Source organism: Schistocerca cancellata, chromosome 8 (genome assembly GCF_023864275.1).
Source record: "Schistocerca cancellata isolate TAMUIC-IGC-003103 chromosome 8, iqSchCanc2.1, whole genome shotgun sequence".
In the NCBI taxonomy this organism is placed as follows: domain Eukaryota; kingdom Metazoa; phylum Arthropoda; class Insecta; order Orthoptera; family Acrididae; genus Schistocerca; species Schistocerca cancellata.
Window position 1 is genome coordinate 421,371,791 of NC_064633.1, and position 12,313 is coordinate 421,384,103.

Genomic DNA, 12,313 nt, shown 5'->3' on the forward strand with positions numbered 1-12,313 from the left:
TATCTCAGTTAGTCAAAGCTATGGATCGATTGGCCCTCAAAGTATGGACTGTTTCACGGCAATTGGAGTGAATTGAGTACAACAAAACTTTGGGATTGTTGATATGTAATCACGGAGGTGATTACTTACTTATGGACAGGATGATAGAACTTGTATGAGGACATGAGAGAATTGTACTAGAGAGAGCCATATGGGGCAAAATCCCTATATTGGAGTGGTAGAGAGAGATGAAACAGAAAACTTATGAGGAAAAAAATGTCATTTCTCGTTCCGTGTCAACGCTAGTCGTTAGACCAGTCGTCGAACCCCTGAATGTCTTCTTGCATTTCGTAACAGTATTACACATTACTTCCAATTTTATTTTGCTTTTGTTCTCAATAATAGTGTCTGAAGATGGCTGAAGTATAAACACGTTATGTGGAATAAGACAGCGAGAAGAATCCTGAAACAAAGGATGCAGTATTATTCATGAAGGTTAATGTGACTGCTGACCTATACCAAGAATTTACTTCCTTCATATCCGAATATACTATTGTACATGACTTGCATTCATGTTTTAGGTTTCCACACCTCAGTAGGTACAAATGGAACTCTTAGAGGATCACTTAAGCCGCGCGGGGTAGCCGTGCGGTCTGTGCACATTGCCACGGTTCGCACGGCTGCCCCCGTCGGAGGTGCGAGTCCTCCCTAGGACATAGGTGTGTGTGTTGTCCTTAGTTTAAGTTAGGTTAAGTAGTGTGTAAGCCTAGGGACTGATGACCTCAGCAGTTTGGTTCCATAGAACATACCACAAATTTCCAGTTTTTCCAGAAGATCAATTTGTTGTCCGTCCGTCCGTCTGTCTGTTCGACTATTATTTTATGCTAACCATTCTGTGAACTACAAATTCTTAGTCAGGCCCTGTGCACTCTTGACTCGTTCCATGGCACAGTAGTTTTGTTTCAGAAAAACAGATACATAAAATAAAAGTCGAATATTGTTAACAAACATAACAAGTATAAGTGAAAGACAGTTTCAGTATTGACGAGAATTGCATTTATTATGAGGATTTCAGGTTTTACATGCTGCAAAATTATATTCTCATTTCGTCGCGGTCACCGTCGCTGATAACAAACGTGTCCACAGGATACCGATCGGCGGGTTCAGTTGTATCAGCGACACACGAAGTATCAATGTGGCATGAGTCTGAAACATACAATTATTTCATCGTTATTACAAGACATCAAAGAAATCTATAGCACCAGAAAAAAAATAGAGCAGAATTTTATTGTTTTTTTTTAACTAACGTGTGAATTATCTCGAATAACACACTGTTTTCCTACTAAAGAAGTAGTTGGTGGTGAATTAACACACTGCAATGCACTCAGAGTGGATTTCTTTAGACTGAGGGTCATTTTAAATTACTAGAGTAATTATTAAATGTCATTGGCTAGCTACGACGAATTGGAATGTGTAAACCTCAGCACCAGTTTCTACACCTACATACATATCCCGGGAGCCACGATACGGTGCATGATGGAAGGTACTTTACACCACTGCTAGTCATTCCCTTCCCTGTTCCACTCTCAAATGGAGGAAGGGAAAAACGGCTATCTATATGCTTCCGCACGAATACTGAGCCCTCTTATCTCGTGTTCGCAGTCCTTGTGTGAGATGTATGTTCATGGCAGTAGGGTCATTTGGCAGTCTGTCGTAAAAGCCTGTCTCCCAAATTTTCTCAGTAGCGAAAAGAAAGTGTTCCTCCCAGGAGTTCCCATTTGAGTTCACGCAGTATTTCCGCAAAACTCACGTCTCGATCGAATATTATAAATCACCTGCAAGTAATAAACCCGGCAGGACGCCTGTGAATTGCTTCGACGTCTTTCTTTAAGCTGACCGAATAAGGTGACGCAGCGGTTAGAACACTGGACTCGCACTCGCAAGGATGACAGTTCAGGCGTCCGGCCACCCAGATTTAAGTTTCACGTGATTTTCCAAAATCGCTTAAGGCAAATGCTGGGATGCTTTCTTTGGAAGGACACGGCCGACTTCCTTCCTAATCGTTCCTTAATGCTAGCTTGTCGCGCGTCTCTAAGGACCCCCTTGTCTACGGGTCGTTAAACACTACTCTTCCTTCCCGTCTTGTCACGGCTCGCGTGGCTCCCCTCGTCGGAGGTTCGAGTCCTCCCTCGGGCATGGGTGTGTGTGTCTTGTCCTTAGTGTAAGTTAGTTTAAGTTAGATTAAGTAATGTATAAGCCTAGGGACCGATGACCTAAGCAGTTTGGTCCCACAGTCCTTACCACAAACTTCCAAACTTATGATCACATAATGCTTGAAACATTATTCGGATCTGACTCAGCACAGCCAAAAAACAATTGTATATTGAAGTTGAGTGAAAATACAAAATAAAATCGATTGATTTTTAAAAATTGTTTACAAAAAAAGGATGAATGCGGTTCAAGCTCCCAAAAATGCTTTGTGATATTATTGACCATGATGAGGATAGTGCAATACGCACAAAACTGGATACAGTGTTTTCTGTCTGGAAATTTTGATGTCAAAGAAGGACCTCAGTCTTCTCAGGAAGTCAAAAGACACATTAATGGAATCACGAGGAAAGTTGGAGAATACCCGCACATTAGCAGCTGTCGTCTGTAACAAATTGAACGTTAATCAGAAACGCTTTTATATTACAAGGGTGTGCTGAAAAGTAGTGCTCCTGCATTTTTTCATTCTGTCCGCAATGTCGGTTGAGGTATTACACGTCATGCATATTACTAGGCCGACTTTCCCGCTTCGATGACGCAAGCTGCAACCTTCTGCTACTAGAAGACTCCGAATTCTAGCGTGTGTAACGTGGCGGTGTGTGACGTAACACTGTCGGTGTGTGAGAAACAGCGTGCTCTGACCGAGTTTGTAACCGAAGAGTTCGTCCACACATGCAGTACCCTACCCTTCAGCGTGACAATGCCAGACCACACATGAGTGCTGCGACATCTGCAACAGCCCGATGTCTTAAGCTCACTGTCATCTGTCATCCACCACACAGTCCCAACTTGGCCCCATCCGATTTTCGTCTGTTTCCAAAACTTAAAGAACGCTTTGGAGCACATTGTTAGTGATGAAGCGGTGCAAGCAGAGGTGAGGTTGTGGCCGCGTCAACGAAGTCAAACATCCTACAGTGACGGTATCAACAAACTGGTCTCTCATTGTGAGAAATGTGTTCTTCACCAGGGTGGCTATGTTGATAAACAAATATGTATACGTGCAGAGAAAAGAAACAGAACGGTGATAAAGTTGGTTTTACTTGAAAAGCATTAATGGTTTTCACTTAAGAAATTCGGAGGAATTAATTTTCAGCACTCTCTCATATATAGATATGACTGCATATTAAAAACTTAATTCACAAGATCTGATGGTTGATCGCAGTTCCACCTGCGATAGATAGATGAAGCAGGAAGAATTTCCACAATTTTTTGAACTGCTAATTATGGGCGGAAAAATTTAGCCACACAAGACCTGTGTGGAGAAGTTGGTCATCGAAATAAGGTGAATCTCTGCGAACGACGTCTCGGTACATTTTTTCGTTGTGAACGCAAAGTTTTCTTTCTGAACTGTGTTGCCAAAAACCTGGAAAGTTTACACCAATCGATTCTGAGAAATAAAATATTATTCGTGGATAATAATTGTGCCACACCCTCTTCTGTCACGTCAAGCGCTACATGCACATACATCTGGTGACCCCTAACAAATCGAGAGGAATTTTTTTCAAGTCGATACCTCCAGTTGAAATTCTTCATCATCGCAATAGAAATCTCTTAGAGGTCCAACGTTGACTTTTAAACAGGCTTTTCAAAATGACATTCACAGTTCCTCCTTCTGAAATAACAGATCTAGACGACCGAATTACGTGATCGCCTGAATAACTGCAAAGTGGCATGTATTTCATTTGATAAGCGTTCTTTCAAATAGAACCTCTCTCACAAAAGTCAGCTTTATAACATGAGAAAACTGTCTTTAAAATCCGCTCAATATAATGTTTTAAACATAAAGTAGATCTACTATTCTATTAGCTTCCATTTTGTAAGGACAGATAATTTGTATATTAAGCGAAACTTCCGAGCTTGCGCCTTGAAAGTTGCAAATGTTAATCTGTAAATCTCGACTGCATCGAGATGAGCAAGCGTTTGTTCACCAATGCAAGCGTCAATGAATATCACAAGAATGAGAACGAAAGTCTTTCTGTTTCAGGGCTCTTCAGCGCGTCGATAAAGCTGAGATTAAATGATGAGGACCCGATCGGGAATCGAAACTGGAACCTTAAATCGAAAATCAGCAACGCTAACCCCCTTACTACGAACTGAAAACTTAGTTGCAAATGTTTTAGTTCTATAGAGAACTGTGGAAGATTCAAGTCATATACAACACCATCGCATAATCTTATTAGTCATAATCGATGTTTTTCGAAAACCTGCAACTCTATCATTAATGATTTAAATTTTCAAGTGCAATTATTTGTATTGGTACAAGCATTCTATACGATGTCTGCGTGTGTGTTGTTCTGTTTCTCTTGCCCTGCTGTCGTCTTTTTGTGGTTTTACTGAAACGGAAAAAATAACTTCGAATTTATTAGGCGCTATTGTGAGAAAATAGTATTTCTTGTGTATCTTCATACAGGTATTGTACCTCTATCATCGGGCAGTTATTCACGCGCATCCAAACGATCACCAGGAAACGATCACTGAAATTTATGACAGCAGACCAAAAGCATAAATGCTTAACTCCGTTTACAAATTTTTTGTTTACGAATAAAAATCCAGGCTTAATGCCCCAATTTTATTCTCGTACCACTTCAAAGATGAATGAAATAGATATTAGTGTCAACAGCGTTGAGGAACAGTTGAAATCATTAAAAATGAACAGTTCCAGGGCCTGATAGAATATGGTCCGATTCCATACTGAATTCGTGGCTGAGTTAACCCCCCCCCCCCCTCTTTTAACCATAAGATACACAAAATACCTCGCACAAAAAAATTTGTCTTGTTGTTGGAAGAAAGGACAGGCCACAATCAGCTGCAGGAAGGGCAGCGGTAGTGATCCACGTTACTGTCGTCCAGTATCCTTACCGTGCATGTATTGTAGAATCTTAGAAGATATTCTGAACTCAAGTGCAATGACATATCTCGAACAAAATGTCCTCCGCCATGCTAACCAGCATGGATTCCGAAAAAAACGATTATTTGAAGCCGGACTTGCACTTTTCCCACATGACACCCTGAAAGCCATGGGTGAAAACAGTCAGGTAGATGCAGTATTTCTTGACTTCCAAGAGGCATGTCTCAGTACCATACCTACGATTATTAGCAAAAGTATGATCGTATGGGGTATCAAGAGAAATTTTATGACTGGATTGGAGATTTCTTGGTGGGCAGGACTCAGCATTTTGCTTTGGATCGTGAATGATCGGCAGATGTTGAAGGAACTTCAGAAGTGTTTAGTTAAAGTTTTTACACAGCCAAGGGACCCTAGACCATAGTGTGTGACATAAATTTCAACTTGATATGTTTATTCATTCTTGAGAAAAGAGGGTCTTAACAGACGGACCAAAAGACAGAGCATCGGGTAACAAATGACAAAAAATTTTCCGCGTAATATAATTGTAGATTTGCAGTTTTCGGATTTTTGCTTTGGTTTCATTGTGAAACCTTGTTTTTTTGTCAAATTCTATGATTCTAGGGCAACGGGAAGAAGGATACGTTTTGATGAGTCTTTGCGAATATCAGAAGATATGGCGGAATGGCGATATCTGTCCATTGCATTGACTTTGCAGCGTCAATTTTTTATATCACCAATGGGCTGTAGACTTTCGTGTGTGTGACATAAATTTGTACTTTGTATGTGTATCTGTTCCTGAGAAAAAAGGGTTTTTAGCAGTCGAAAAGGAAGACAACGAGGTGGTCCTATAGCAGTTGCGTTTTTACCGATTGAGCTATGGCACCTTAAAAAGGAGAGGAAGTCCCTTCCTGACCAGGAAATATGTCACCAATCAGGCAACCAACTGAACCTCATTGTCCCTCAATGGCTAATTGAAGATGTAGAAGGATAAAGAATAATTACGTAGCTGGAGATGCCTGGCCACGTGGCTCACCTTTGAAGCAGCAGACTCCCGGCGCAGAGCAGCGGCCGACGCCGCCGGCGCAGCGCATCTCGGGGCTGTCCAGGGGGCAGGGCGCCGTGGAGCGGCAGACGGCGGTGTCCGCGGGGCTGGCCAGCCGGCAGCCCATGCGGGGGCCGCAGCAGATGTGTGGGCCCAGGCACACGCCCTGCCCTCCGGGGCCGCACGGCGCGCACCTCTGCAACACCAGCAGGCCACGCTGTAACCGCGCTGCAGTCAGCCCGCCAAGAGTGTGGAGGTGTACGAGTTCCCTCCTCCCAACCCGCCTGCCCCTATCTCTGCTGCAACCACTTAAGCAGCTCAGCCTGTCACGACGGAGACACAAGAGTACCTGTGGAGCGGGCAGGGTAGCCGCGTGGTCTCAGGCGCCTTGCCACGGTTCGCGCGGCTCCACCTGTCGGAGGTTCGAGTTCTCCATTGGGGAATGGGTGTGTATTCTCCTTAGCGTAATTTAGTTTAAGTTAGATTAAGTAGTGTGTAACCCCATGGACCGAGACCTTAGCAGTCCCCATAGGAACTTACCACAAATTTCCACAGAACCTGTCTACTAAAGTACAAGAAGTCAAGTTGGGTTTCCGCAATCCCGACTTTCACGGACCCCGTTCAGCGTGCCGCAGCTGCCAATAGGTTGCGCTATCAATGCAACGTGACTAGCCGGGATATGTTCGCGTAGGTAACTTCGCTGCAGCTCATTTATCATAACGGTGGGAGCAGGAATATGAACAAACCAAACTTAAAGAAGGCTGAGGAGGTAGTAAGTACAGGGAAATATATGTCAGTCACGAAGCAGGGCCCAAGTCCAGGAGGGGAAAAGTTTTCGTGCGTTTCAGCTAAATCAATATGTGTCTCGCAATGCAGATTGTGTAAAAAGTTACTTAACACGCATTCTGGAACCTCGAGTATGTTAAGCGATGTTTGTAAATTTTACCAGCACTTTCCTCACTCCATAATTATTTTGAAAGAGGAAAAGACGCAGTGGCTGACAAGCGTGTTGAAATGTATGCTAAGGTCATGAGGCCATTTAGTATTATACACGGTGATACAAAAAGGTACGGCCAAACTTTCAGGAAACATTCCTCACACACAAAGAAAGAAAATATGTTATGTGTACATGTGTCCAGAAACGCTTACTTTCCATGTTAGAGCTCATTTTATTACTTCTCTTCAAATCACATTAATCATGGAATGGAAACATACAGCAACACAACGTACCGGCGTGACTTAAAACACTTTGTTACAGGAAATGTTCAAAATGTCCTCCGTTAGCGAGGATACATGCATCCACCCTCCGTCGCATGGAATCCCTGATGCGCTGATGCAGCCCTGGAGAATGGCGTATTGTATCACAGCCGTCCACAATACGAGCACGAAGAGTCTCTACATTTGGTACCGCGGTTGCGTAGACAACAGCTTTCAAATGCCCCCATAAATGAAAGTCAAGAGGGTTGAGGTCTGGAGAGCGTGGAGGCCATGGAATTGGTCCGCCTCTACCAATCCATCAGTCACCGAATCTGTTGTTGAGAAGCATATGGACACTTCGACTGAAATGTGCAGGAGCTCCATCGTGCATGAACCACATGTTGTGTCGTACTTGTAAAGACACATGTTCTAGCAGCACAGATAGAGTATCCCGTATGAAATCATGATAACGTGCTCCATTGAGCGTAGGTGGAAGAACATGGGGCCCAATCAAGACATCACCAACAATGCCTGCCCAAACGTTCACAGAAAATCTGTGTTGATGACGTGATTGCACAATTGCGTGCGGATTCTCGTCAGCCCACACATGTTGACTGTGAAAATTTACAATTTGATCACGTTGGAATGAAGCCTCATCGGTAAAGACAACATTTGCACTGAAATGAGGATTGACACATTGTTGGATGAACCATTCGCAGAAGTGTACCCGTGGAGGCCAATCAGCTGCTGATAGTGCCTGCACACGCTGTACATGGTACGGAAACAACTGGTTCTCCCGTAGCACTTTCCACACAGTGACATGGTCAACGTTACCTTGTACAGCAGCAACTTCTCTGACGCTGACATTAGGGTTATCGTCAACTGCACGAAGAACTGCCTCGTCCATTGCAGGTGTCCTCGTCGTTCTATGTCTTCCCCAGTCGCTAGTCATAGGCTGGAATGTTCCGTGCTCCCTAAGACACCGATCAATTGCTTCGAACGTCTTCGTGTCGGGACACCTTCGTTCTGGAAATCTGTCTCGATACAAACGTATCGCGCCACGGCTATTGCCCCGTGCTAATCCATACATCAAATGGGCACCTGCCAACCCCGCATTTGTAAACATTGCACTGACTGCAAAACCACGTTCGTGATGAACACTAACCTGTCGATGCTACGTACTGATGTACTTGATGCTAGTACTGTAGAGCAATGAGTCGCATGTCAACATAAGCACCGAAGTCAACATTCCCTTCCTTCAATTGGGCCAACTGGCGGTGAATCGAGGAAGTACAGTACATACTGACGAAATGGAAATTAAGCGTTTCCGGACACATGTCCACATAACATCTTTTCTTTATTTGTGTGTGAGGAATGTTTCCTCTTAGTTTGGCCGTACCTTTTTGTAACACCCTGTATAGGCAAGCATTCATTGAAATATCAAAAATATCACTCCGTGGATATCAAAAACCACATTCTGGTGGTATGCAACGTAGAAAGAAGAAACTTTAGTATGAAAGAAAAGCTTCTTCTTTCAGATATGTAGCTTTCAAATCAACATAAAATGGAAAACGAACTCCATTTTGCTAAAATGCATTCGGGGAATTTAGAATTAACCTTTTTTCAGCGAACCCGGAATATACATTCTGGAAAAAGTAATTAAAATTGCTATAACTGGGGTTAGCCAAAGGCCTTGCCGCAGTGGTAGCTTCGGTTCCTGTCAACTGAGCGAAGTTAAGCACTCTCGAACTGGGATAGCACTTGGATGGGTGACCATCCAGTCTACTGAGCGGTGTTGGCAAGCGGGGTGCACTGAGCCCTTGTGGGGCAAACTGAGGAGCTATTTGATAGAGAAGGAGCAGCTCCGGTCTCGTAAACTGACGTACGGCCTGGAGAGCAACCCCTCTACATCCGCATCCAGTGACGCCTGTGCGCTGAGGATGACACAGCAGCCGGTCGGTACCGTTGAGTTTCAAGGCCTGTTTGGGCGGATTTATCTCTTTTTTTTTTTAGCTGGCTGAGGCACACTGAGGTCACAGAAACTAGGCTTCCAAAGCTTTACTTCATTTGGCCTACCAGTGTAATAGACATCTTCAGGTTCTTAGGAATTTCAACTTTCAGAAATGGTTCTGCTTACTACAGAAAACATGCATTAGAGATGACCAGATGATGCTTCGAATTGAGAATAGCCAGTAGAACTCGAAAGAAAGTGAAGTTTCACACATTTGTTCATTTCGAAATAAATAAATAAAGCCGAAATACGCTGAAAAGGAAGAAAAGGACAAATAAAATTCACCATTTTCTGGCTTACAATGACCCAAAATGAACATATATTTCATTGAGCGTCATGTTGTGCTAATTGGGTACGAAAAGACTTTTCTTTAATGCCGAAGTCTGCTCATAACACTGTAATGAAGGCGTACAGAATAAACTACTACGCAGCGTAGCACAGTCAGAAGATGAGCGGGCAAACTACCCGTTCTGCTGACAATGTGCAGCAACGTGCCTGCCTGGCTAATAGACAAACATGGGCAGGTTAAAAGCGGAATGTGGACACTTTTGGAAGAGTTTGAAGAGTGGGGACCGAATATTCTATCAACTGCCAGTGTGCCGGCCACACTATAAGCGTGGGTCCACGCACGCGCTTTGGCTTTTGGTCTCACATGTCGGCACTTCTGCAAGAAGAGTAGCCCACACTATAACCATGTAGCACATACACTACTGCTTTCTGCTACAGCCATTCTGTGAAGAGAGGTGGTGGGATTATTCTGCCAGCTGCAATGTGCAGGGTACAATAGTTATCTAAGTCCCAGCACAAAAAGCTCACCTCTGAATATATAATTGATCAAATTACATTAAAACTAAACTCCACTCGAACAGGCCAAGAAGGCCCAACAGTACCGACCGTCCGCCGTGACTTCCTCAGCCCACAGACGTCACTGGATGCGGATATGGAGCGGCATGTGGTCAGCACACCGCTCTACAGGTCGTATGTCAGTTTACGAGACCGAAGCCGCTACTTCTCGGTTAACTAGCTCCTCAGTCTGCCTCACAAGGGCTGAGCACCCGTCCTTGCCAACAGCGCTCGGCAGACCTGATGGTCACCCATCCAAGTCCTAACCCAGCCCCAGCGCTTACATTCGGTGATCTGAGGGGAACCGTGTTACCACAATGGCAACCTCGTTGGCTGATCATATTCCAATGTCTGACAAAAAAAAATGAGCACCCAGAAGACATGGTCAGTTGTCAGTGTAACTTCATACATGTACACACCATCATCAGGTACATAAATGATTAGAGTTGCAATTCTCTCTGACCAGTAGAACCATCGCCAGAGCACATTAGTTTTGTTCGCGTTTAGTGTTGCTGTATAAGGGACATGTTGTTGTATAAGGGACATGTTCAGAGTGGTCACGGTGACGGCCACGGAGATGCCGCGTACTCGTCTGAGACAGCATTATCAGCACCCAACATGTTTGAAAGGGGCCTCATTGTCGGTCTCCATTTGCCTGCCTGTTGCCTTATCTTAATGAGAACAATCTAAAATTAGCACTACACGCATCACATACTGACGATAGGTAAATTTCTATATATGTATATAATGCTCACTATGCAAGTTAGAATCAGACTGAAGTTTGTCATTAAGACTAGACACTTTCAGTGCGGTCTCAGTAGATCAGGCTTGAGGATGAATCAGTCGGTTCGAAATTACTCGAGAAAATATATCGGCCGCAACTGTGATAGATCTGTAATCAACTCTTCATTAAATAAAAAGTTTTCTTTAAGAGGCATTCTGCCATTGTTAGTAAGTCCAACTTTTATTGCTGAACTAGCAATCACTTAAACGTTTAAGTTCACATTATATAAATGTTCAAAATCATGATTGTATATAGAAGGAGTTATTAAACTTCTAAGCAACTATTCAAACTGGAGCCGCGTGGTTTGAGGCACCATGTCACGGAGTGCGCCCCTCCCCCCCCCCCCCCCCCCCCCCGTCAGAGATTCGAGTCGTCCCTTGGGCATGGGTGTGTATGTGTTGTTCTTTCTTACAATAATTTAGTTTATGTTAGCTTAAGCAGTGTGTACGTCTAGGGACCGATGACCTCAGCAGTTTGGTCCCTTAGGAATTCACACACACTTGAATATTTCAAACTGAAAAATATTCGTGCTTTTACTCAGCATACACTAATCACGCACATGAGACAGTACCATATTTGTACACTCGCGATTTCCACAAATTATTATAACATGATATGTATTTTCTGTTGCAATTATGAAAGACCATCAGTTGTACAATGGAATGATGCTAATAAAAATTTGTTGCCATACTGGGACTCGAACCGAGATTGCCGGATATCTTAGTATTAGGAGCACGATTTATAGATAAACCCAAACTTCCCCAACTTGTCAACCCTGTGTCTAGCCTGAGTCGTTCACGGGTAGCCTAATGGTAATCGCTCCCCGTAAGCGAGAAACCCCGATTCAAGTCCCGGTCTGGCACAATTTTTCATTGTCGTCATTCCATTATACAGCATTATACAGCTTGCCTATATTCGCAACTGCGAATGCATTTCATGTATTTCATTACGGCTGCAGTAGCTACAGTGCCTGTTCCATCAGGAACATTGCATCATAATTCTGAACGTAATTATTGTAACTTCTGGAATAGTCACTCGTGGACTGAAATATAACCACGCGATGCTCTTTTTTTTCATTCCAGACTGCAACCAGTGACATCCTACCGCTAATGTCAATGGTGTATTATGGTATCTCTCTACTGAGCCCAATGCTAACAACACAAAGGAACCTCTCACTAGCTCGTACCGCATGTCCAATTCAAGTCTCCCCATTCTACGCAGTTCACCATTGTTGCTGAGTAACAGTCACGAAGTTCGACATAGGTAAAAGCAGCAGGCGTTTCTGAGACCTGCCAGAACACCAAGATGGCGTACCTACTGAAGAAGTACACTTGGATCAGA

At 43.6% G+C, this 12,313-nt stretch overlaps 1 protein-coding gene across 1 annotated transcript in view; it reads right to left on the reverse strand.

The window, feature by feature from the left end:
- Nucleotides 1–1,072: 1,072 nt before the first annotated feature.
- The window catches only part of LOC126095607 (oxytocin-neurophysin 1-like), a 52,120-nt gene continuing 40,879 nt past the window's right edge, over nucleotides 1,073–12,313 (reverse strand). The window contains exons 2-3 of the mRNA XM_049910376.1: nucleotides 6,129–6,333; nucleotides 1,073–1,185 (exon numbers count right to left, since the gene is read on the reverse strand). Of these exons, the coding sequence (XP_049766333.1) occupies nucleotides 1,073–1,185; nucleotides 6,129–6,333 (318 nt within the window). The remainder of the gene's footprint in view (nucleotides 1,186–6,128; nucleotides 6,334–12,313) is intronic.